At 39.3% G+C, this 27,731-nt stretch overlaps 1 protein-coding gene across 1 annotated transcript in view; it reads right to left on the bottom strand.

The window, feature by feature from the left end:
* ZDHHC21 (zinc finger DHHC-type containing 21) overlaps window positions 1-27,731 on the bottom strand; it is a 50,328-nt gene that overhangs the window by 3,703 nt on the left and 18,894 nt on the right. Inside the window, exon 5 of the mRNA XM_024211091.1 lies at window positions 17,985-18,101. Within this exon, the coding sequence (XP_024066859.1) occupies window positions 17,985-18,101 (117 nt within the window). The remainder of the gene's footprint in view (window positions 1-17,984; window positions 18,102-27,731) is intronic.

A 27,731-nucleotide genomic window follows, 5' to 3' on the forward strand; every position in this document is an offset into this window, starting at 1 on the left:
AACAACAAACAGCAACAGAGCATACTAGTTTAGGGCAGAAAGAAGAGAATAATATTTCAAAGGAAAATGCAGTATGGAAACATAAGAAGGCAGAATGAAATTTCCTCAAGTTACAATATGACCAGGTGTCTAGAGTGCTTTACTCCACCAAAAAGGGTCGGGGGGAACTGTAATTACCACATATGGGCAGGACTTACTATGTCTAAGTCTCATCTTAAATAATGCACCTTCAGCAGCATAAAGGCCTTTAATATCACATCCATTAATTCTGTATAGCTCAGAGGAAAGAGTGCCATCCACTGAATCACCAATATCACTTCCTGCTGTATCTAAGCTTTCCCTAGTAGTCTCCTATCCAATTGCTGATTCCGGCTGACTGTGCTTAGCTCTTTGTATCTGAGATCACAGCTTGGGGTGATATGGCTACAGGCCATAGCTATTAAATAAGCAAAAAATATAGTTGGAAAAGTAATGAACCAATGAAAGATGATGAATGTCTGACTGATTTAAACCTGACTGGTTTTTGTTTTGTTTTCTTTTTTGAGGGAGAGGAATGGAAACAGGACAGAAGGCATCTGTTTTAAAGTTTTCACCAGTATAAACTTCTTAGAAAAAGAAGTCTAAAATCTTATTGAACTAGTGATTTTTTTATTTACCATGGATATAGTTATCAGGCTCCATGATATCAAATGAAGAAAGAAACCGTAGGTTTGACAAAACACTTAGTAAGAAGATTCTTTGACACATTCATCAGGCACTTACTCTTACTTCCTTGATTCAGAGCAGAAGCACTATTTCTACTGCTCTTTTTATCTGCTTTCCCCAACCTCCACCCCTCAAACAACAAATCAGTTTTTCAAACAAAACAATGAAAATGAATTAAATTGTATTTTTCAAACTTAGGCCCCTAACGGTTTGCCTATACTGCAATTAAAAACCTGCGGCTGCTCCATGCCAGCTGACTTGGGCTCACAGGGCTCAGGCTGCGGGACAATTTAATTGCAGTGTAGACATCTGGGCTTTGGCTGGAGTGCTCTAGGAACCTGCGAGATTAGAGGTTCCAACAGCTCGGGCTTCAGCCTGAGCCAGAATGTCTACACCACAATTAAACCACCCTGCAGCCTGAGCCTCGCAAGCCCGAGTCAGCTGGCACGGGCCAGCCATGGGTGTCTAACTGCACTGTATACACACCCCAAGTCTTTATTTAGGAGCCTAAATAAGTGAATTACTTTTCAAGGACTGACCACCCAATAGCTCCCACCAATGTCAACTTATTTCAGGTGCCAAATGAACAGAATAACCAACATTCTGCTGAATCACCTCACCAAAGGACTATGGCTCAGAATACTGTCACTCTGTTTATTATGCTTCTAATGCAAAGCATTGGTTTGTTCAATGTTAGTATTCTGTTCAACCTAAGAGGCTTTGGTTATCTGTATGATGACCAGCTTTGAGTACTGGAAATACTAATAATATTCTTAAGAGCTACTTTTGGTACTGATTTCCAACTAATTCAAATAACTCTAAAAGTAGCACAAGTGTGGCATAATTAATACAGTCCTCTTAACATCTGCCTTCAAGAAAAATGAGACGTTATTCACCTGGTGCAGTAACTGAGGTTCTTTGAGATGGTTGTCCGTGGGTGCTCCACTTTAAGTGCTTTGGCGCCTTGCGCTTGTAATTGGAGATTTGTAGTAGCAGTGCCCCGGTTGGCCACGCACACACGGCAGCCATCTCGCGCTGCTCGGAGTGGTTACCTAGCATGCACAGCCAACTGTCCCCCAGTTTCTTCTCTTCCCCAGAGGATCGGCATGAAACTCCGAAGTATAGGGGAGGAGGGGGGTAGTGGAGCACCCACAGGGACAACCATCTCGAAGAACCTCAGTTACTGCACAAGGTGAGTAACCTTCTCTTCTTCTTTGAGGAGTGTCCCTGTGGGTGCTCCACATTAGGTGACTGTTGAGCAGGGCACCTCAGTGGAGGGGAGGGGCTTCGGAGTTGGTTCACTGATGGTAGATAGCATCATGAGTCCAAACTGAGCGTCTGTAGCTGATTGCTATTCTAACGCACAGTGTTTCGTAAAGGTATGGGCAGATGCTTTGCAAATGTCCATGATGTGTACATTATTGAGAAAGACCACGTGGCAATGTTGATAACGCTCAACAGAAGCTGGTAGATGGCTGTTTTGGTAACATGAATGGATACAGCCCGATATCCATTTAGATAGTCTCTGTTTCAAAATGAATTGACCCTTGGAATGTTCTGTGATAGAGAGAAATAGTCGAGATTACTTTCTGAACGTTTTTGTCCTTTCTAGGTAGAAAGCTAGTGCTATGCGAATGTATAGAGTGTGAAATGAGGCCTTCCTGCGGTCTACATGCAGTTTCAGGAAAAATACGAGTAAATATATGGGCTGATTTAGATGAAAAGAAGAGGCTACCTGGGGTATGAATTTGGCATGTGACCATAAGATCACTTTATATTTGAAAAATGTGGTATAAGGTGGGTGTGCCATTCGGGCACCTAATTCTCCCAACCTTCTTGCCAAAGTGATAGCAATGAGGAAGGCCAGCTTCATGAATAAGTGTAACAGATCAGGTTGCTAGGGGTTCAAACTGTTTCCCCATGAGACTGTGCAGAACAAGGTTAAGATCCTACATAGGAGTAGGGTCTTTTAGTGTGGAATAAGTGTTTTCTATGCCTTTTAGAAAGCGTTTAGGGGTTGGGTGAGCAAAGAAAGTGACTCTGTCCACCTTGTCATGGAATGAGGTGATGGTGTACTCTGATGGAGCTGTTGGATAACCCCGATTTTTTAAGGCCCAGTATATAGTCTAGGATGCTGGGTAGTGGGTCTGACTGTAAAGAAATATGTTCATCGTGGCACCAAATGCAGAATCGTGTCCACTTCTGTGTGTATGTTTTTTGTGTGCTTAGTCTGCAACTGTTCAACAGTATGTCTTTCACCTCCTCAGAATAGTCTTTGTTGACCCCCGTTAGCCATGGAGTAACCAGGCTTTGAGACAGAGAAGGGCTAGGTTGGGGTGATGGATGCATCCTGAGTACTGCGTCAGAAAGTGAGGTATCATTACAAGGGTTTGAGGTGGTTTCACTGCCATCTGTCTCAAGTATGGGAACCAAGTTTGTCGGGGCTATGTGGGTGCGATGAGCATGACCTTGTATTTGTCCTGCATGAGCTGACTCAGAAGTGGAATTGGAGGGAATGCATACATTAGTGGTGCTTCCTATTTTATGAGGAGAGCGTCGCCCAAGGAGTGGCATCCCAGTCCAGCTCCGGAGCAGTATTGTGGGCCCTTTGCATTCTGAGCTGTTGCGAATAGATCTATAATGGGGAACCCCTATAAGTTGAATATGACTCAGAGTTGCATGATCCACCTTCCACTTGTGAATTTGTGAGAAGTCTCTGCTCAGTTGGTCTGCTGTCGTGTTCTGACATCCTGGTTGAAGATGCTGAAATGTCTATGTTGTTGGGGATGCACCAATTCCAGAGACGTATTGCCTCTGTGCACGGAGGATATGATCGCACTCTCCCTTGGCGGTTTATATAGAACATGTATGCGATATTGTCCGTAAGGATCTTGATGGTCATGTTTTGGATTAAAGGAAGGAAGTGCTCGCATGCATTTCTGACAGCCCTTAATTCCAGTATGTTTATGTGCAGGTTGCATTCCAATGGAGACCAGCGACCCTGGATCGTGTTGTCACATAAACGAGCTCCCCATCCCACAAGGGAGGCGTCCATAGTGATAGTTGTAGTAGGAGCTTTCTGTTGAAAGGGGACACCTGAGCAGACGTTTTGTGATTGTGTCCACCATGTAAGCGAGTCCTTTACCCTGCAGGGCACAGCGAGACGTCTGTTGAGAGAATGTTTGTGTGGTATGTAGACGGTGCGAAGCCAGACGGTATCTCATGTGTAGACTGGAATACTTTATGATGAACGTTAACGCAGCCATGTGCACCAGAAGTTGTAAGCACGTTCTGGTGGACGTTTGTGGACTGTCCATGATCGTTGTAATCAAACTGATTAAGATGAGGAAGTGCTGTTGGGGTAACCTTGCTGTTGCGGTGAGGCAATCGAGATAGGCACCTATACATTCCAGTTAATGGACAGGAACCTGGTGGACTTCTGCGCATGTATCTGTAGTCCGAAATACGTAAAGAGGGTTATCATGGTTTGCGTGGCATTTAGTGCTGCCCATTGTGTTGGTGCCCTTAAAAAACAGTCGTTTAGGTATGGAAAAATCATCATCCCTTATTTGCGGAGGTGAGCTGCAACAATGGCGAGAACCTTGGAAAAGACCCTTGGAGCAGTTGACAGGCTGAAGGGGAGCACTCTGTATTGGAAATGTTGGTGCCCCAGGGTGAACTGCAGGAATGATAACATGAACGTAAGCGTCTTGAAGGTCGAGAGCTGAGAGCCAGTCTCCTTTCTCTAATGCCAGAATTATTGTGGATAGAGTCACCATTTTGAAATGTTGCTTTCTCACAAATTTGTTGAGTTTTTGTAAATCCAGGATGTCTCCAGCCGCTGGTCTTTTTCTGAGTGAGAAAATAATGGGAATAAAACCTTCTCCCCCATGTTGAGCTAGTACTGGTTCCACGGCACCAGTGGAAGGTGGTTAATTTCCTGTTGTAAAAGGGGCTCGTGAAAGGGGTCTCTGAAGAGGGATGGAGAAGGGGGGTTGTAGATGAAATAGAGATGAAGGGGTTGAGTAACTCTTCTGGATAATTTCCAGAATCCATTTGTCTGTAGTGATGGGGTTCCAGACTGGGTAGTATGGTGACAGATGATCTCCAAATGGGCTGGAGATCGGGTTTAGTTCCGGGATCAAAGAATGTAGAGGTCTCATGCCCTCGACCGAAGCTTCAAAATGATTGCCTGGAAGTAGATGGTTGAGATGTGGAAGGCTGGTCTTGGCTCTGCTGGCATCTCGTCTGTCTTTGTTTACGGCATTGGTCATACTGTCTTTGAGGCTTGGTGTACGGGGCAGTTTGGAATTGCTGGCTGTAAAATCAGCCCTGTTTCTTTTTGTTCGCAGGAACATAGATACCCAGGGTTTTTAAGGTGGCCCTGGAATCCTTCAGGGTATGTAAAGACACATCTGCGTTTTCCGCAACCAATTTCTGACCCTTGACGGGTAAAGTCCTTGACTGTGGCCTGGACCTCCCTAGGGAACCCAGAAAGGTGGAGCCAGGATGCCCAATGTATGACCATAGACGTAGCAATGGAGCGTGCTGCCTTGTCTGCAGAGTTAAGAGAGGCCTGTAGGGCCATCCTGGCGATGAGACCCCCTTTGGAGATGTTAGTCTTATATTGTTCTTTTTTGTCATCTGGTAAAAGTTCAATAAAAGTTGACATTTTAGTGAACAGGTTGTGCATGTATTTGGATATTAAGGCTGAATAATTAGCTATGCGAAATTGGAGCGTAGCTGAGGAGTAGGTTTTCCACCCAAAAAGGTTTAGCCTTTGCCAGTCCTTATCATAAGGGGTGGTTCTAGACTACCACCAGTGAGTTCGGTGCAGGGTGAGTGAACAAAAAACTCAGCCTCTTTTGCTGGCACATAATACTTCTAGTCAGATCTCTTACACGAAGGTGGGACTGGCAGGTGTCTGCCAGATTAATTTTGCAGGGTCCATTATGGCAGCATTAATAGGCAGTGCAATTTTTGCTGAAGGAGATGCCTGGAGGATGTCTGTAAGCTTGTATTGAGTCTCTGGTAGCTCTGCTAAGGAAATGTCCAGGAATTCAGCTACCCTTGTGAATAGATCCTGGAAGGATTTGAAATCATCCCCTGAAGTGGGGGGCGGGGGGGAGGAGGAGGGGTTTGGCATTATTGTTTCGTCCAGCAACGAAGATGAAATGTGGGTAGGTGGCAGGGTATCACCCTCAGGTGTGTCCTTGGGCTCCTCTATCTCCTCCTCCTGCGTCTCTGAGGGAGCTGGGGCAGGTGTTGAAGGGGATTGCGTTGTTCTAGACCTTGGTAGATTGGAGGGGCCTGAGGCTCGGGCCCTATCTGGATCCCATATGCCAGTTGGATGGAAAAGTCCTAGGAGGTGGTACCCATGCTTGAGCCTGCCAGCCTCACATATCAGCGGATGTGTGATGCGGAGAGGGCCCTGGCTTAGGGGAGGAGTGGCGAGGGGTGTATATCCCTGCCTCAGAGGATACTTGTTTTGAGAAAGAAGGAGGATACGCCCATATTCATTTCCCTCTTCTTGTTGACTTTCGAAGCCGGAGACCCACATGGGAGACGGGGAGGGGATTTGTCACAGGACAGCTAACAGATTTTTTTTTTTTAAGGTTTTAAGTAAACTATAAAATAGAGGGTAAATAATGAAATGAAAAGGCTAATACGGCTCAATAGAAAACTACTGAGCTATCCAAGGTTAAGAGGCACTGCTGTCGCTCCGACTCAAGCCAAAGGCGGTAGAGAAAGAACTGGGGGACAGGTTGGCTGCGCACACTAGGTAACTGCTCCAAGGTGATGCGAGATTGCTGCCGCGTGTGCGACCAGCCAGGACACTGCTACTACAAATCTCAGATTACAAGCGCAGGGCGCTAAAACACCTGAAGTGGAGCACCTACAGGGACACTCCTCGAAGAATAAATAAAAGTTACAACTGCACACAGAAAAACATGATTAATCAGCATCTGACCAACTCAACAATCTGGTCCTCCGCACTCCAAAACCACCTATTGTCATTAGAATTAGTGTGCATGTGGTTATTTAGAAACAGAAGAGTTATAAGGATCACTAAATCAAGCAAAAGAATTCAAGATTAGATTAGTGTGAAATGAAAAGAAATCTCAAGGAAATAAGTAGAAAAGCTACAGTTAGTTTATAATTTTAAGAGCTGAAGCAAGGGACAAAGCACAGGTGATGCATTCAGTCTCTGGTGGTGAGGTGCTGAGTGTCTTCTTTTTTTGGCAACAAGTCTGAAAGAGCAGCTTGCCTGCTATCTCCAAGGAAAATAAGATGCTGCAATGACTAAGGCTGTTATGAGAGGGATGAAGAGATATCAATGAGAGCTGAGTGAATCCTGCAGACCAATTTAAAGAAGCACTTGAAAAATGAACCCACCTGGGTGAATGCCTGCTAAGAGGAATACATCTTTCATAAAGATACTTTTTTACTTAATATAACTGACTACTTGAAGAAAAGCATTAAAAGAAAAGATAATGTGCACCGGGCAACAAATTGTGCAATAAAATGGAATCATCGTGAACTAACTTATGATGGAACAAACATACTGAAAGAATATTTTCCATTTGCTTACACCGTAGATTTGAGTCTTCCAATCGACAAACACCAATTTGTAATTCTCAGGACTAACTCTGAAGCATGGAGCAGAAATCTCTTGTTCAATTACTTTCATGTGGTTAGCAGAAGTGATGTCTAATCAATAGAGCTCTACTTAATACCTGAATTATAATGAACGCAAGCATACTGTCATATCTGCACAGTACATCGTTTCCAACTCTTCAGTGCATTGCAATGTAGAAGGAGAGAGCAATTAAGAAGAAAGAGGAAAAAAACCTTAGTGGCCCTTCTGAACTTGCAGCCATAGCTGTTATCTCAGAATACAAGAAAGCATACTGCTGTACCTTAGTACTTGAACAAAACATCAGTCTTATTTCTTTCATCTGTCTACCATCCTTTCACTGTGCATATGGAAATGACAGGTGAGCCCTTGTGAAGTATCAAATACCAACATTTCATAAGAAATGCTAAATATTTTTAAATTAATGTTTCTATTTACTGTTTGCTCAGACAACAAGGCTGGCCATATTGTATTTAGGTTATCAATCTGATTATGATTTTACTTTTGGCCAACATATTTTAAAATTATTTTTAATCTAGAATTTTGATGTAATTAAATGTATGTGATTAGGTTTTTTTTGTTTGTTTTTGGTTTATTTGTTAAACCTAGCCTGGAAATTATTTGAATAATCTGGGTCCAGTTTAGTTGTTCTATTCCCCTTCCCCTCCCCCCCCCATCTTTCTTTGATTAAAGATTTCTCTGTGTGAGAGATGAAAAAGAAAGTTGCATTCTGCTACCTCTGGGGAAATAACCCAATTCTCCTCAGTGCCTTGATGAATTTGACTAAACAGATTTTTTGGCAGATTATGTATTTCCTGCCCAATTTGTCAGATACCTAAGAAAGTGATGTGATGAAAAGAAAGCATCTGACAACAATTTTGGGAACTCATGGTAACTGGAGAGGATAATATGAAAAGATCAAGAGCAATTGTCCAATCTATTTCCAAGTTTGTGGTGTTTTAGAGGCAGATATGTGCATAATTATATGACACTATGAAATTTACCATTTCCCTTAATCCTCATCATTACCACCACAAGCAACGTTCAGAGAGCAAGGTTTAGCAAAGCAAATCTGACTACTACTCTCCTTTCTCCCAAAGAAGCTGCTATCTAAATGATCTGATGTATAATTTGACAGAAAATTAAATATTCTAATAAAAATCCTGAGCTTTGTAAGAGGTCACACTTTGCTTTATTATTATGGTTGCTTATTTTAGTGTCTCAGTTTTATTTACTCTTCCATTCAGAAAAGCATTTAAGTATCTTAGATACAAAAATGATTTCTTACTGCAATTGCCTAACGGTATTATTTTAACTTCTGTGTTTATTTCCATGAAGAGAATAAGAAGTTTTCTACAATATTCTAATTTGCAGAATTTGTTACAACTGCAAATTATACTTTAAAAAATAATGCCATCAATTCCCTTTAGCAATACTGTATGTTACTTATTTAAATAAAAATATTTATTACTCATTTTGCAGTTTAGGTTGGGCTAAACAAAAATGATAACTGGTGAGATAGGTGGGGCTCTGATTATTTTTCATACGTAAATTTGTGAAGATGCAGAGTGTAAAACAAATTTACTCCTTATGTTTTAGACCACGTCATAAAAGGGATTGGATGATTTCAATCATAATTTTTAAATAAAGTTGTGTTTTTTATATTACTTGGAAGACAAAATGCTTCAAAGATAGAGTAGGATGATAAATATTTGAAATAAATATAGACCACATTTGTAGAAAAAATACAATAAAGGGTTTAGCAGGTAAGAGAATAATAATTTATAAATGGAAAAGACCTCTTAGATGATCTAGTCTACTAACCTCCATTCAAGGACTATGCATGATTGCTTTCTACAGTTTAATTTCCAGAGCTTTATGCAACTTTCTAAGGGTAGATATACCTATATTTGGATGGGGGTAGAGAAGGCAGAAAAGTGGGGGGGAGGGAATAAAAGGGAGAGACAGATGGACAGAATGTTGCCTGAATATATTTTCTAATCATTTTCTATTTTTCCAGTACATACATACATACATACATACATACATACACACACAAAATACCATGATCATTTTCTATTTTATTCTATCCAGGTACAGGCAATTGCCTTAAAATACTGATTTCCAACTCTGGCCCCGATTGTTGCTTTGGTAAACTTAATTACAAGGATTTATAGTCCTTTGATTACATTTCTGGTGTGTTTGAAAAATAGGTAAAGCCCTCATTATTTGACTAATCAAAACAGTATTTAATAGATTATCTGATTAAACATATGATTGCAAATATTTGTAATTATAAGATACTTAATTTTTGAGACAAAAAGAATGTTAGGTGATATCATTTGTCTATTGATGATAGCATAAAAAAAGTGTGATGTACATTAAAAAGTAGTGGATCAAAATTGCAAAGAGGGGAAAGAATAGCAAAACTGCAATTAAGTATTTTGAGTGTATTTATTCCTCATTTACAGCATAGTTTTAATTATGTAAATGTAGTATTCTTTATATACTTCATCATGAGAATGATGATCAGAGTCACTGTTTATACAACAAAAATGCAGGGATTTTATCTGATGATCTAATTTTTTATTTTTTTTTTGTATATTTTTCAGTTTAAATTTTTCAATTACCATGCATTGTTAAATAAAATATTAGTCTCCTAAATAAAAAAGTTCCCCAAGGAGACAAGTAAAATCCCCAAAGGGGACAACAATACTACACAAAATTCATTTGGATAAATTCAACTTTTTCTTCATTTCTCTAAGTAATGGAAATTAAAACAATCAAACAAAAACACAAAGAGAAAAAAAGGAACATAAAAACAAGTTTTCTTTTTAAAAGAAAAACAAATCTGACTAAATGAACAATGTCCTTCTTAACTTGTCAAGGCAAGTGTTCGTCAAAACAGGTCAAATACTGATATATAAGAATTTACAAGTTATTTTCAGAAGTTCACTGTTTACAACAACCAACAAAAAGCAGGTGCTGAAAGCCATTTGCCACTTGGTGATGAAAAGGAGATGTACTGTAACAACACATAATACAGTAGTTAACTTAAATGATCACATTAAAATGCTTATAAAGGACAAGAAGTTAGATGGATGGTCAAGGCATCACAAAGAACAGACCAAGCTATTCAACACAGGTGCTAAAATATTTTCTCTTCCAGCCCTTTCCAGAGTAAATAAAGAGAAAACATCTCTACCCCATCCACACTGTATTGATGTTCAATGATACTGGCATATCACTGTACACTGTTTAAAGAATTAATTAACAGGAAACCCTGGCAGCATTAATCAAATTACTAAAGTCACTGTCCCCTCAATTTAGAATAATATAAGCATCAACATTTAGCAGAGATCACACTATATTTATCAGAACTATGGTAATCTATCCAGTATGTAGCTCAAAGACTACAGAAATATTAATGAAATCATAAATAGCTAACATGGAAAACAACATATCATCTGTGTAATACAGATATATTATGTAATACAGAAAGACATGAAATTGCTGGGCTGCGCTGAAAAAACTGAACAAAAATCCTTTAATTCTATATTAATCATTTGTAAGAACATACGGAAAAACGAAAACACATCCCGTTTAGTATTTTAAATAAAAACAATCAAAGGTAATCCTTTAAAATTAGGGTTCAGATTAGTCTCTGCAAAGGATGTAGTTCAACTGAAACATCTGGTAGTGTTATGTTGCGAGACAGATCTTTTTTAACTTTGGAAATGAGATTAGTAGATCCGTTATGTGTAAGTGTCCAAGTAATTTCTAATTATTTTATCTGGGTCACAGATAATCCGCTTTTACTGGCCTCCCACTATGACATCAGAGGATCACTGCTGAAGCGATTATCCTGTTACCTTCCACCAACCACGGGAAGATGGGATTTTCCTTGTGTGTGTGTTTGTTTGTTTATATATCTCAAAATGAATGAAAGAGAGAAGTAGCCAATCACTTCAAGCAGACGGCTGCCAACAAAATAAAGATCACTACAAAGCCTGATAAGAAGAAACCCCACACATCCAAAAAGTAACAGCCTTAACAAAAGTTAGCAGATTGAACACCTTATAGTTCTGAAGCAATTTAAAAACAATGAAAAAGAGAGGTACATGATACATTAAAAATAATCATCTAAATCATGATTTAAAATAGCATACCATATTTGGTATTTGTATTTATTTTCTTATTTTATTTTTAGAAGTCTTACATAAAAGGTGCAAAGTCACAAGTAAAGATGGATGTGTAATGAGAAGTGCTGGTAGTGCAAAAACTGGAGTTCAAAATAAGTGCAGTTTAAAAAATACACATAGAATGCAATGCTTTTTTAAAGTATTTCTTAATTTTTTACTTTGTACAGTACTGTATCTGCTTCCTCGCTTCAGGTTCAATAATAATGAGTCATATAGTAATGTACATGAAGTAAATAAAAAGCTCTGACATTCATACTACATTTTCTCTTTCAATTATATTTATTTACTTCTTGTCACTCCCCTTGTACCACCTTAAAACTAGGTCTTTTCTGGTATTCACTCACACACACAAGTCTCATTGCTCTTACTTTCAGCTCCACACTACAAGTGTCAGCTCTGAGCTATGTTTCTTTTTCTTTTTGTTTATATGGCTGGTGATAGGAAAATGTTGAGACAGCTGGGGTTTAGCAACTCTTCATTTTACCATTGCACAGTTATCCAAGGAAATGTACACTACAGAAAATGCTCCCTTTGGGGTCTCCATTGCCCTCAGTGAGTATGTCTACACAGGGATAAAAAACCAGCAGCTGGCACGGGTCAGCTGACTTGGGCTCGCAGGGCTGAAAAATTGCTGTGCAGATGTTTGGGCTCAGGTTACAGTCTAAGTTCTGAGACCCTCTACCTTTGCAGCCCAAGCCCAAACATCTACACAGACTTTTTTTTAGCCCAGCAGCCCAAGCCCTGTGATCCTGAGTCAGTTGACTATGGCCATGCCGTGGGCTTTTATCCCCATGTAGATGTACCCAGTGTTCCCCCCAGAATACTATGCCATTTTTAGTGTCCAGCTCTCAAACTCCTCTCACCTTCTACCAGGGTGTAAAGTTAAGAAACTAAAAGAATGCACAGCATGGTCTTTTAAGAAATCTGCTCATACTACAAACAATTAAACTGAAGAGACAGATATTATTAAAGCAGTTTCCAGACTTGAAGTGTACAGGCATACCAGCTGTTTCTTTAAATATGGTCTAAAAGATTCTAGCAATATGAGCAGATGGACTCAGGGCTTGTCTACAAAGAAAAATTGTACCACTTTAACTATACCACTATAGTTAAAAGCAGTACAACCTCCTAGTGTGGGTGCATTTACAGTGTATAAAAGTGCTTATACCAATGTAGCTTATTCCTGTAAGGGAAGGGGAATAAATCACACCAAAAAAAAGAGGATCTTTATACTGATATTTACATCCACACTAGGAGTTGTATCGATGTAACTATTTTGGTCAAAAATCCACCCCCTAACCAAAATAGTTCAGGCAGTACAAAAATTGTTTGTAGGCCTAAGACTTGAGAGAGGAACAAAAATGAAAATGTACATTTTGAGATGGGAGGGGGGAAGGTGATTGGAAAGATAAGCTAAGTAGATATGCTTGTTGTTTGCTCTAAGAAACTATTAAATATCAGAGTTTTGAGTGCTGAATGAAAAAAAACTACTTTGGAAACCAGATAACTAAGAGTACAGCAAGTATGAAAAAGAAAAATTACAATGTTTTTCAGAGTGCCAGACCTTAGGCAGAGCTAAACGGGATGGTTATTTTTGGGAGCCAATAGAAATTACACACGAAATATGTAACTTGAAGCTTTAAAATAGGTTTTCTACACTTATATATAATCTATACTAACACAGACTAAGTCAGAAGCAATAGTTGTGTAATTTAACACTTACATAGCACTTTCCACTCATTATACAATGATTAGAGCCCTACCAAATTCACAGGCCATTTCACAGGCACAGAATTCTAAAAATAGTAAATTTCATAGTTTCAGCTATTTAAATCTGAAATTTCATGGTGTTGTAATTGTAGAGGTCCTGATCCAAAAAGAAGCTGGGGGGGGGGGGGGGCACAAGGTTATTGTAGCAGGGGGTTGCGGTACTGCTACCCTTACTTCTGCGCTGCTGCTGGCAATGGTGCTGCCTTCAGAGCTGGGCAGCTGGAGAGCGGTGGCTGCTGGCCGGGAGCCCAGCACTGAAGGCAGAGCCACCACCAGCAACAGCATAGAATTAAGGATGACATGGTATGGTATTGCCACTCTTACTTCTGCGCTGCTGCCTGCAGAGCTGGGCCCTCAGTCAGCAGCCGCCATACTCTGGCCACCAAGCTCTGAAGGCAGCAGTGAGAAGTAAGGGGTGGCATGGTATGGTATTGTATTGCCACTCTTACTTCTGCGCTTCTGCTGGTGGGTGCCCGGCCAACCACCGCTGCTCTCTGGCCACGTGCCGCCACTCTCTGGCCACCCAGCTCTGAAGGCAGCACAGAAGTAAGGGTAGCAATACCATGCCCCTGCCCCTACAATAACCTTTTGACCCCCCTGCAATTACCTTTTGGGTCAGAACCTGCAATTTGAGAAATGCTAGTCTCCCCCATGAAATCTGTACAGTATAGGGTAAAAGCACACAAAAGACCAGATTTCACGGTCCGTGAATTTCATGGCCGTGAATTTGGTAGGGCCCTAACAATGATTATCTAATCAAGCCTTGACTCCCCTATGAGCTGGGTAAGCAGCTATTATGCCAAAGAAACTGAGACAAAGTTTAGAGAACTGGAGCCTGATTCTCAGAGGTGCTGGGTACCCGCAACTCCCAAGAACTTCAGTGGGAACTGCAGGTGCTCACCCCTCTGAATATAAGGATCTGGCTTTCTCAAGTTGGGCATCAAAAATGGAGAAAGAAAATCAGTGAACACTTTTGAAATGTGTGCCTAAGTGACTTGTTCAAGACCTGGGATTACAACTCAGAAGCTCCTACATACCACTCGCATGCTATAAAAAAAAAAAGACATTATAGCACATTGGCAATCTAGACAAATTTCAAGAAATGTTGAAAGTATATAAAAAAACAAGAAAGAAAATCCCATGACATAAGAAGTGGAAGCAATACATGGGAGCTATTAAAAATTTTATATGGGAGTAGTAGAAATACAGAATGATATGCCTCATACTGGGATTCTGGGATGCATTAACAGGTGTGTTGTGAGCAAGACACGAGAAGTCATTCTTCCGCTCTACTCTGCGCTGGTTAGGCCTCAGCTGGAGTATTGTGTCCAGTTCTGGGCACCGCATTTCAAGAAAGATGTGGAGAAATTGGAGAGGGTCCAGAGAAGAGCAACAAGAATGATTAAAGGTCTAGAGAACATGACCTATGAAGGAAGGCTGATAGAATTGGGTTTGTTTAGTTTGGAAAAAAGAAGACTGAGAGGGGACATGATAGCAGGTTTCAGGTATCTAAAAGGGTGTCATAAGGAGGAGGGAGAAAACGTGTTCATCTTAGCCTCTAAGGATAGAACAAGAAGCAATGGGCTTAAATTGCAGCAAGGGAGGTTTAGGTTGGACATTAGGAAAAAGTTCCTAACTGTCAGGATGGTTAAACATTGGAATAAATTGCCTAGGGAGGTTGTGGAATCTCCATCTCTGGAGATATTTAAGAGTAGGTTAGATAAATGTCTATCAGGGATGGTCTAGACAGTATTTGATCCTGCTATGAGGGCAGGGGACTGGACTCGATGACCTCTCGAAGTCCCTTCCAGTCCTAGAGTCTATGAATCTATACCTAAGCTAACCAAAAAGCCAGCAGGATCATGGAAATCTCCAGGAAGGGCAAGAAAGCTCAGACAAAATTCCTTTAAACTGTAAACATCTCAGGTACTTCAATTATGCATTGAAGAGGGAGCATGGTCAGAGTTGTGCTCAGGCAATCTTGGACTAACACTGTTCTAACTTGCATTAGGAGCAGAAAAATCAGCTCCTGGCTAACTCCAGGATTTTGAGAAGGGATAACAGGGAGGAGGCAGAAAGCCACCTCTTTCCCCCTCCATCTCCCTCCTTGAGGTACTCAGTAATGACACTCAGGTGCACCTGAAGATCAAATACAATACGTTGTAATGGCTTGTAAGTTTCTCTTATGACTAGAGCTAGTCATTTTTTAAAATTTTTGTACAAATCCATCTAATTTTGCAAAACCAATTTTCTTAATTGTGAAATATTTACTGTTTTTTCAACAAGTTCTAGTTAAGATAACATTAGGCTCAATCCATAATGAAGAGCAGTATAATGAGGTGCCATCTCATTCATCTGCCCATGGTATTCATTCAGAGTTTCTCTTCTCAGTGTATTGACAAAAATACGTTTTTAGTTGTTTTTACTCCTGTTAGCCTTGTAGAACTGGCATAGCTAAGAGAGCTCTGAATTATATTCCATTTGTGCCTCATTAAACAGGACTGTTTATTAAGTTCCAATCAGTTACACCTAGGCAAACCCATTAAAGAGAATGCAGTTGCACCGAATCATTGTGGGCATAATCTATAAAGACAATGAAGTTGCAGGGGTTTAGTTTGAGGGCCTGATTCTTTATTTCTGGCGATGATAAACAAGAAGGTAAGAATCTCGCTACACTATAGATCCCATAATAAATTTGCAGGGTTGGCAGTAAAAATTAATTTATAATCTGATCATATTCGATATAAAAATCAATGAAAGCAACTGAGAACCTCCTGATGCTTTTTCAAAAATCTGTATATTTAATCTTATTTAGATGAAATTAAAATTAATCATTTCAGCACACTTACATTATCCTTCTCAACAACCAACATGGACTATTGGCTTTGGTTTCTATAAAGTTATATAATGAAGATTGAGTTTTTTTTAGCAGATTGTATTATGCAGAGGTGCTAGTTTGTTTGGATTATGGAGCAGGTCAGAATTATTTAAGTTTGTTACTCAGTTTTCTTTGTAAACCTGATTTTAGCATCCCTTCTAAAAAAGGGAAAGAAGAGTGAAACTTTAGTTTGCTAAACTCATCTAGTCACAATTTGCACAGAGGATCCAGCACAGAGCATTGGAAAAAGAGCAGGAATGCTGCCTCTTCTGCTGCACCACTCTCCAAAGGCCTCTGCACTAGCCAATCCCACTTACACTCACTCCTGTGCATCTCTGTAAATCACAAGAGAGCTCTCCAAGGGGCAGACGGTAATATAGCATAAATATCTTAAACTGTGACTTCCTGTACTTTCAGATGTTTGGGTTTCTTTTAAATTTAGCCTCAGCTCTGAATTTCCTGGCTTAACGATTGCCTCTTGCTAACTACAACTCTTATCAGGATTTTTACCCTTAACTTATTAAAATAGCTTTTTAAAAATAAGTTTGTGTTTTACTCATTCCATATCAAATTTGCTCAGTTTACAAGTATTTATTATTCTACAATAGTGCCCAACAGCATGCTAGGCACTCCACAGTACAGATTAGAACACACCAACTCTTTACTCAAAAGACCTTCCAATCTGATTTCAGTCAGTGGAATAAAGGGGGCAAACTAAACAACAATGTGGACTTGGCTGTGAAAGAACAAGATACAGTAAAAAGATTACCTGGTTACTCAGTGAAGTCAAATGCAGTATGGTGAAATAGGGTTTTTTAATTTATATATATTTGTTGACATACTAGTTTCCCAAAAGAAATAAGAAGGATTTGAAAGAGAAGGAAAAACATGTTTTTCTAAGTACAACCTCTGCAAACTTATTCTGGGATCTAAATGTCTGGCTACATTTTTTCCATCTTGCACATCATTACCAGTATCAAATTCTGCAAGCCAAATGATGCACTCAAGTACACAAGCACAAATTTACTAACATTTTCTCTTTATCTGAGCACTGGAACACTTCAAAAAGTTATAAATACTCAAGATTAAAAGATTCCCTCTTCAACTATTCATTTCTAATATAAAGAGAACCATGTCATAGCAACCAAAGCTTGGTTTCTTATTATAAGCAGATATTGTGTGTTCATGCTCATTCTAGTTTGAAAGTTTCCTTCCAGAGGTTTTATACTGGTTTTCCAGATCTTTAAATATCAAACTAATTTATCTTGAAATTGTTGCAATTCTGCAAACTTAACAATAGAAAACTTCAAAATATATGCTTTTATTAAACATTTAATAAAAGTCTCTTCTACCAAGCATGTATAATTAACTCATGGCCTCACTGCCACAAAGTGTAACTGAGGCCAAAAATATTGTAAAATTTAAAAAAGGGTAACACATTTGCATACCTTTTATTGCATTATAGATCCAGAGTTACACTAAATAGGAAAAAAAATAATGATATAAACCCTTATCAGGGCAAAAGCCATTCACTAACTGATGCAAATTAGGGAAATATTTCCCCTATGGGTTGGTTATTCCGTAACTGTTCCGCTACAGGAAACAAGGGTTTCTTACACCTTCCCCTCCTACAGAGTACTGCCAGACAAAGATGGACTACTAATACAGCAGTTCCTCTGTTCATATATTTTTATTTTATATATGGTCCATACTGCCTGACAGTATGCAAATATATAGTTGAGTTACAATACACTGATAAACTATCTGAAAAATCAAACAATGAAATACTTACAGTGAAAATACCCATTAGCTGAGTGTAAAAGAGTCCACTTATTCCACCTAACATTATTATGCCCATGAAGGTCGATATCCTTAGCAAGGCAAGTTCATGTCTAAATACAAAGAGATCCTATGAACAAAGGGAAAAAGAAAAGGCTGTTTAGTTTTCAAAAATTACATGAAGAAAATGATCCCTGAACAAAGCAATAACATTAGATAAGAACTGATTCATAACATTTATGACTAAAGCAATGCATTTATATGAGCTAGGTCAGGGGTCCGCAATGTGGTACCCGTGGGCGCCATGGCACCCGCCGGGGTGTCTAAGTGCGCCCGCGTGCTGGCCGGCAGACGAGCATCTGCCGAAATGCCGCTGACAAGCAGCGTCATCCAGAGTCATTGCCGCTGAAATGCCACCGATTTTCGGCGGCGATGCCTCTGGATGACGCTGCTTGTCAGCGGCATTTCGGCGGCGACGCCTATTGACATTGCTGCTTGTCGGCGGCATTTCGGCGGATGGTCGTCCGCCACCACGGTTCTCCGTGGCTCGTCGTCTGGCGCCTGCCAGACGAAAAAGGTTGGGGACCACAGTGCTAGGTGGTATTTTTTCAATGCATAAATGCTAAAAACTCAAAACCTATAAAATATATGTTTTCTATTTATACATTCAGACATACAAAAAGGTGTGCTAGATTGCCAAAGAACTCAATCCATTATTTAAGGTTCGGTAGCATAGTAAACCATGCCAGTTTATTCCTGGCTTTTCCTCAACAAAGCATGCCACGTGCTATTCTGTACCTACTTGTCGTCACAAGGAAACATTTCACAAGGAAACAAAGGAACTTTCTCTGCTATAAGACTTCCATATTGTGGCTCTAGCCATAGTCTATTACATTATTTTAATAACACTTCTTTAAAAAAATAACACTTAGAACTTGACTCAAAGATGGCACTGTAATAAAATAAAAATATATAGTTAGGGTTGTGAAGCGATTAAAAAATTAATCACGATTAATCGCGCTGTTAAACAAAAACAGAATACCATTTACTTCAGGGTGGATAAAAATCAATTATTTTTTAAATTTTTTAAAATTTGGATTTTTTTTAATTTAAATCGAATTTTGTTGATAAAATGCTTTTTAAGGAAAAAACCTATCTAAAGATAGTTTTAATTAAGATACATTATAGCTCAAAGATCTCTCATCATGGAATAGGGATTATAAATTCTAATTCTATAGTATGAGACAATATATTCATGTAATGTTTAAGAAAAATTTTGTAAATGAGTTTCAATAGTTTATGGATTAGAGACCCAGTTTTATGGGGTTCCAGGGGCTTCTGTATAGATTATTTAGGTTAATCTTTCTATCTACCCAATGGGACTCAGTGGTCAGTCTAGAAGATACCATCAGAGATGCTTAGTTTTGCAGTTCTCAAACTGTGGATTTGTGTCTCCAGAGATAACGTTTGTTAACAGTAAAAATGTTTTTAAATAAATAAATAAATAAAATATAGAGGAGAAATAACAGACCTCATATTGTCCCTCTGCAAATTTATGTACACAGAGTCAATCCCTTACCTCTCTCTCTCTACGAGTGCAAAGTTTCAAAAAGTTCAATGAATAGAAGATTGTTGGTGGTGGAATAGATCTGGACAAGGAGAAGAAGTCTAGAGATAAATGTGAGAAGGGAGGGACAGTAGAAACAAAAGTGAAACTGTTTGAGCAGCAAATTCTAGAAGTCTTGAGATCTTTCTGAGTGGGGCCTTCATTGATTTGAGATCTACCATACCGTTCTCTCACTAGAAGGGAAAACCTATAATGGCAGCAGGCTGTAAAAGAGATCCAGTTGGGGAATATTTTAATGAAGTTCCTCTACCTATGGGTAAGACAGGCATGCGTGCAAAATGCAAACAGTGTAACAAAGAAATACAAGGCCTGGTCGCCCGAACAAAACAACATCATGAGAAGTGTTCCTTCTCAGGAGGAAGCTGCATTGAAGATGATGAAAGGAACAGGTCTGAAGATGCAGGACCTTCAGGTTGTTAAACTTCTTTATTTCATACTTCTTTCTTAAGGACTCCCTGTCTTCCTTCTGGACTACTCTTGAATTCTCATGTTTGTTCAAAAAAAGGAGTTATTACTCTATGGTACTATCATTTTAGATGCAGTTGTGATTAAAAATAAATAGCTGAAATAGGCAGACCTTCCTTTTACAATTTCACCTTTAAAGTAGTGCTGAGTGTCCGTGAATGCAATGAGTAATACTAAATGAGCAGTATGGTAATAATAATTAAATAACTGCATTGACTTATTTTGCTTAGAAGAATCCGTACTCAACATACAGGATTCTGAAGACTATCCACCTTCAAGATCACCATCATTTTCTATAGTTTCAGAGTTATCTGCCAATGATAGTGTTTCAGTCACATCATGTATGTCACATAGCTACATTATATCACCTGTAGCAAAAAGAAAAAAAAAATCTCCATCATCCAGAAACAACCATAGATAAGTCTGTGATAAGAACCAGCAGATTACAAAAAGAGATAATTGATGAAAAAATTGCCCGGCTTGTTTATGCAACAAACTCTCCTTTCCGTATGATTGAGAACCCACACTTCATTAACATGGTTCAGTCATTAAGACCAGGATATAGTCCACCCAACAGAGCAACTGTCGCAGGCAAATTGCTGGATAAAATGTATGAAAGAGAAATTGAGCAGTGTGCAAAAGGTCTAGAGGGTGAAATTGTTAACCTGAGTCTTGATAGGTGGAGCAATGTCCACAACGATCCTGTTGTATGTGCTTATGTGACAACAGAAGAAGGGAATGTCTTCCTTACAGAAACAATTGATATATCAGGAAATGCACACACAGCAGAATACTTACAAGAAGTAGCAGTAAAAGCTATAACAAACTGTGAAAAAAAATCCAAATGTCTAGTACGCAGCTTGGTCACAGACAATGCTGCAAATGTATCCAAGAGGAGAAGAAATTATTTAGAAGAGAGTCCCAAGCTAATAACATACGGTTGCAGTCCTCATTTGATGCGCCTCCTAGCCAAAGACTTCAGTGTTCCAGAAATAAAGGTTAACGTTGTTGAAATTGGAAAATACTTCCGTAACAACCACTTTGCAGCAGCTTCTCTGAAAAAAGTGGGAGGAACCAAGCTAACTCTCCCACAAGACATGTGATGGAACTCAGTAGTGGACTGTTTTGAGCACTATATCAAGAACTGGCCTAATCTGATGACAGTTTGTGAACAAAATCGTAAAAAAAAAATAGATGGCACTGTCATAGCCAAAGTTCTCAAGGGCTTAAGAGAAATGTTGAACACATGCTAAGTACTCTGAAGCCTATTTCTGTAGCCTTGAACAAAATGCAGGGAAATAGCTGTTTTATTGATGATGCTGTTGAAATGTGGAAGGAATTGAGTGAGATCTTAAAAAGAGGAATATGCAATGACAGAGTTAAATTACAAGCATTACAATGGGACAAGCACTATCTCCAGTTCATTTTCTTGCAAATATTCTCAATACTCAGTACCAGGGTCAAACTTTAACTGCCGAAGAAGGAGTTGTCTATGACATGGACATCCAGCAATCATCCCTCCATAAAGCCAACTATAATCAACTTCAGAACTAAGGGTGAACCATTCAAGAAATATATGTTTGCTTATGACGTTTTAAAGAAAGTCACACCAGTGAACTGGTGGAAGTCATTTAAGCACTTGGATTCAGAGACTGTTGAAGTGATAATCTCACTTTTGACAGCAGTAGCTTCTTCTGCCAGTGTAGAAAGAATATTTTCTTCCTTTGGACTAATTCATTCCAAATTGAGAAATCGTTTGGGACCTGAAAAAGCAGGAAAGCTTGTTTTTCTTTTCCAGATTATGAACAAATACGAAAATGAAGGTGAAGACGACTGAGTTAGCTGCAGAAGCCAATATTTTAAGTTTCTCATGTTGATTTAATTTTTGTTTTGTTTTTTTTAAATATTTCATTTATCTATTTTAGTTAAAAACAATTTTAACAAAAACAAACCGGATTTTAAAAAACTTGAATGTTTAACGAAATTCAAAAATTCATTTGCTTGTTTGTTAGAATATTATATGTTTGCTGCTGAAGAAAAAAAAATCCAGAATATATAATGTTGTTGTTTTAGTTAATTAAAACAATTTAAATGTCTGTCTGGTGATGTTCTCCTCCTAATACAGCATGGCAAGAAAATCCTCCAAATATTAATGATTAAGCTGTTGAATTGGAGATAGTTCACCTCCCAATGACTTCATAAATATTTGCTTCAATTACCTTTGGTAAATGAAATAACCAAACAATCATTCATTTTCTGATATAGCTGTAAAACTAATCTGAAAAGTTTTCAAAATAAATCACTTAAAAATGTATAGTGTGTACCTTCTAAAAATGAAACCTACATCTATCTCTGAGTTGTGAAGAATATGTATTAAGGTATAACAACCAACAATAATGCACTTTTATGTAGAAATCCATGATTAAATTGAGTCTTCCTGACTAGTGATTTAAATCAAATTCACCCTGATTTATTTAAATATTTTGGATGTTTTCTATATTTTCAAATATATTGATTTCAATTACAACACAGAATACAAAGTGTACAGTGCTCACTTTATATTTATTTTTATTTCAAATATTTGCACTGTAAAAAAACAAAAAATAGTATTTTTAAATTCACCTAATACAAGTACTGTAGTGCAATCTCTTTATCATGAAAGTTGAACTAACAAATGTAGAATTATGTACAAAAAAAATAAATGCATTCAAAAATAAAACAATGTAAAACTTTAGAGCCTACAAGTCCCGTCAGTCCTACTTCAGCCAATCGCTCAGACAAAACAAGTTTGGTTACAATTTGCAGGAGATAATGCTGCCCACATCTTGTTTACGTCACCTGAAAGCGAGAACAGGTGTTCGCATGGCACTGTTGTAGCTGGCATTGCAAGATATTTACGTGTCAGATGAGCTAAAGATTCATATGTCCCTTCATGCTTCAATCAACGTTCCAGAGGACATGCGTCCATGCTGATGATGGGTTCTGCTCGATAATGACACAAAGCAGAGCGGACCGACGCATGTTCATTTTCATCATCTGAGTCAGATGCCACCAGTAGAAGGTTGATTTTCTTTTTTGGTGGTTCGGGTTCTGTAGTTTCCGCATTGGAGTGTTCTTTTGAAAGCATGCTCCACACCTCATCCCTCTCAGATTTTGGAAGGCATTTCAGATTCTTAAATCTTGGGTCGAGTGCTGTAGCTATTTTTAGAAATTTCACATTGTTATCTTCTTTGCATTTTGTCAAATTTGCAGTGAAAGTGTTCTTAAATGAAGAACCTGCTGGGTCATCATCCGAGCTTGCTATAACATGAAATATATGGCAAAATGCGGGTAAAACAGAACAGTGGATATACAATTATTCCCCAAGGAGTTCAGTCACAAATTTAATTAATTAATAATTTTTTAACAAGCATCATTTGCATGGAAGCATGTCCTTTGGAATGTTGGCCGAAGCATGAAGGGGCATACGAACGTTTAGCATATACGGCACCTAAATACCTTGCAACACCGGCTATAAAAGTGCCATGTGAACGCCTGTTCTCACTTTCTCACATTATAAATGAGAAGCAGACAGCAGTATCTCCAGTAAATGTAAACAAACTTGTTTGTCTTAGCGATTGGCTGAACAAGAAGTAGGACCGAGTAGACTTATAGTCTCTAAAGTTTTACACTGTTTTGTTTTTGAGTGCAGTTATGTAACAAACAAAAAAAATCTACATTTGTAAGTTACACTTTCACAATAAAGAGATTGCACTACAGTACTTGTATAAGGTGAACTGAAAAATACTATTTCTTTTGTTTATCATTTTTACAGTACAAATATTTGTAATAAAAAATAATATAAAGTGAGCACTGTACACTTTGTATTCTGTGTTGTAATAGAAATCAATGTATTTGAAAATGTAGAAAAACATCCAAAAATATTGAATACATTTCAATTGGTATTCTATTGTTTAACAGTGCGATTAATTGCGATTAATTTTTTTAATCGTGATTAATTTTTTTGAGTTAATCGCGTGAGTTAACTGCGATTAATCGACAGCCCTATATACAGTACTTGTTTTATGTTAATGAAATACTGCCTATCATCCACTGTAGCCTAATCTTAGACTGTATGAATCGGTAAATTAATCCAACAGTTTTCTACTCAGGAAAGATGGATCACAACATGAACTACCACCAACATATACAGTAATTAGAATATTTTAAATTGTCATGATGAAACAAAAAATGAACGCTGATGTCACAGTATCTACTGCTGTTGAACTTCAACCATTTACTTCAAAACTTTTATGTTGTGGCTTGCCCAAAAGTTTAACTTTTTCTAAGGGCTGCACTAAGGTAAATAGGGTGAATAAATTAAAAAAAAAAAAGCAATGATTTTTTAAAAAAAGCAATTTTTAAAAATTTAAATTGGATTTTTGATATAAATACTTTAAAAAAAACTATAATCTTTAAAAATAATAAATTAAATAAAAAATAATATTCAAGAAATATATGTTTTCTACTAAAAGTTCTAAAGAAAGTCCAACCTCTAAACTGGCTATCAAGTATCAGAGGGGTAGTTAGTCTGGATCTGTAAAGAGCGAGAGTCCTGTGGCACCTTATAGACTAACAGATGTATTGGAACATAAGCTTTCGTGGCTGAATACCCACTTCGTCAGACTCATGTGCGCATGCGTCTGACGAAGTGGGTATTCACCCATGAAAGCTTATGCTCCAATACGTCTGTTAGTCTGGTGCCACAGGACTCTTTGTCGCTTTAAATTGGCTATGTGCCTGGAACGAAAGTTTATTGAAGTGTTAAACCAGCTTTTGACAGCAGTAGCTGCAGGTAGAGAGAGAACATTTTCTTTCAGTTTATTCAACTAGTTCAGTTCAATGACTAAAGCCTGGTCTACACTAAAAAGTTAGGTTGACCCAGCTGCATAGCTCAAGGGTGTGAAAAATCCACCCACCAACTCCCAAGTGGTATAGTTAAGCCTACTAAGCCCAGTGTAGACAGTGCTACGTTGATGGAAGAATTCTTCCATCAACCTAGCTACTCCATCACAGGGAGGTGGATTACCTATGCTGATGGAACAGGAGTACTTGTGGCACCTTAGAGACTAACAAATTTATTAGAGCATAAGCTTAGTACTCCTGTTCTTTTTGCGGATACAGACTAACACGGCTGCTACTCTGAAACCTATGCTGATGGGAGAACCCCCTGTATCAGCATAGGCAGTGTCTACACAGATGTGCTACAGCAGTGAAGCTGTGCCTCTATAACATTCCAAGTGTAGACAAGCACTAATTCATTCAAAGCTGAGAAACTGTCTGGGAGTTCAAAAAGCAGAAAGGCTTGTTTTCCTCTTCCAATCTATGAATAAAATCAAAAGTATGAGTTCTATTAATTCTACAATCTTGAAGGACATAGTGACCAGAAACAATGATAAACTCACTTTTTACCTTATGTATCTAGCACATTTAAGGTAGTTTTGTTTAACTAACCATTTTAAAATACCGTTTTTGTACATTTTTCACTGAATTCCAATTTCCATCCAAATGCACCTTGACACAAATGAATAGTAAAAAATTAATCTAGTAAATTAGAAATGTGTCATTCACTATTTTCTAACATAATAAAAATGTAAATATTAGCAATCTGAATAAAAGTATAAGCTATATAATTGCTTAAATAAATCCATATAGATACAGTGTATCCTCCTGTTTAGAAAAAAATAGCACCAAATTTAGTATAAAGTTCATCTTTAATTGCAAACTACATGTTTTAATGGTTATACCACCACTGAGAATCAATCTTTCTTTAGGAAAATAACTAAAAAGTACTAATACAAAAACTTAATTATTTAAATCAAGATTTCCTGATTGCTAATTTAAATCATGATTAAAATTGGTGATTTAAATCAAGATAAACATAATGTCAAGTTTATTTCCTAATGCTGACACTTAAGACAGACATGTTCTTCTAGGGTTTATAACTCAAGAATTCCAGTACTGTTTGTGAGAGTAAGAACTAGAAAGAACTTTTTATTATTTGTGTTACATTAGTACCCAACAGTGGTGACAAGAGCACAAACTAAATGGTGGGACTGAGGCTGGAAGTTACATGCCCCCGAAAAATATTTCTGATCCCACATACACAAAATCATTTCTCATCCCAAATAAGATTAACCAACTAAACGAACTGGGAATTCCCTCCCCCAAGATCACCTCTCTGCTGTAACTCCAACCATGGCTCCACTACTACTGAAAATAAACAGGCAACCTCTTTCACTCTGTTTCTTACCCTCCCATCTCTTTGGTTTAGTGACAAGCCCCCCATTTCACATACTGCTCATCACAAAAGCCCCATATGTCCCACACTCTCCCTTTTTACACCCCACCGCCCACCCCCTTGCCAGGTCAGAGGCTTCTTACTCCCTCTTTTCTTGTAATTCACAAGCCTCTACCCACTGCCTCCAAATCACAGGCTGTCAGTTCCTCACTCACTCTGCCTCAGGGTATGTCTACACAGCAAAGAAAAACCCGCAGCTGGCTCGTGCCAGGCAGCTCAGGCTTCTGAGGCTTGGGCTGTAGGGCTGTTTCATTGCTGTGTAGACTTCCAGGCTCAGGTTGGAACCCAAGGTCTGGGACTCTCCCACCCCTCCAGTGTAGACGTACCCTTAGGCCAGGGCCGGTGGAAGGATGTTTCGCGCCCTAGGCGAAACTTCTACCTTGCGTGCCCCCCCGTCCCCGAGCCCCCGCCCTGAGCGGCCCCCGCACCGCGGCAGTTCCCCCTCTCCGCCCTGAGGTGCCCCCCCCCCGCTGCAGCTCCCCACCCGCCACCCCGAGGCACCCCCCCCGCACCAGCGCCCCGCCTCCTCCCCAAGACCGCTGTGACTCTGTGGCTGCTTCACTTCTCCCGCCTCCCAGGCTTGCGGCGCCAGTCAGCTTAGGCGCCGCAAGCCTGGGAGGCGGGAGAAGTGAAGCAGCCACAGAGTCACAGCGTGCTTGGGGAGGAGGCGGGGCAGGGGTGAGCTGGGGTGGGGAGTCCCCTGCGTGCCGCCCCTCCCACCCCCTTGCTGCAGGCAGCCCTCCCCGCGCTCCACTGCCCCAGCTCCCTCCGCCTAAGTGCCGGCGGCGACCTGGGTGGCCGAAGATCCGGCTGCCGCGGTTGCTGCCGAAGAAAATGGCGCCCCCCAAATCCTAGTGCCCTAGGCGACCGCCTAGGTTGCCTAAATGGTTGCACCGGCCCTGCCTTAGGCCTTGTGATCAGTAGGAAAAACGCATGTTCTTGTGACATGGTTAGCTAACGTGATTAAAAGCCTAGTGAAGACAAGGCAGTCTGCAGTTTACATATGGTAGCGCCTCGAATGGCTGAAGTGTTGAAACTACAAAATGCGTGGTTCTTAACTCATGTTAATCACCCTGTGTTAGCTAAAATATGGCAAGAACACACTTTTTTCTCTGAAAAGACAAGACCTATGATACGCCACTGAAAAGGCTAGAATCTTCTCAGTTTTCCTCCCCTTGCTACAGAAGAGAGGGGATTAGCCACAAAGTAGAGGGGATTAGCACCACTAGCTTCTTTTTACTAGCCATCAAGAGATCCAACTAAGATCCATCGTTCTAGGTACTGTACAACTGATAGAAACTGATTTAGGGCCTTGAATTTGCAAAGGG

Source organism: Terrapene carolina, unplaced genomic scaffold (assembly GCF_002925995.2).
Source record: "Terrapene carolina triunguis isolate 2854851 unplaced genomic scaffold, T_m_triunguis-2.0 Scaffold113, whole genome shotgun sequence".
Classification (NCBI taxonomy): Eukaryota; Metazoa; Chordata; order Testudines; family Emydidae; genus Terrapene; species Terrapene triunguis.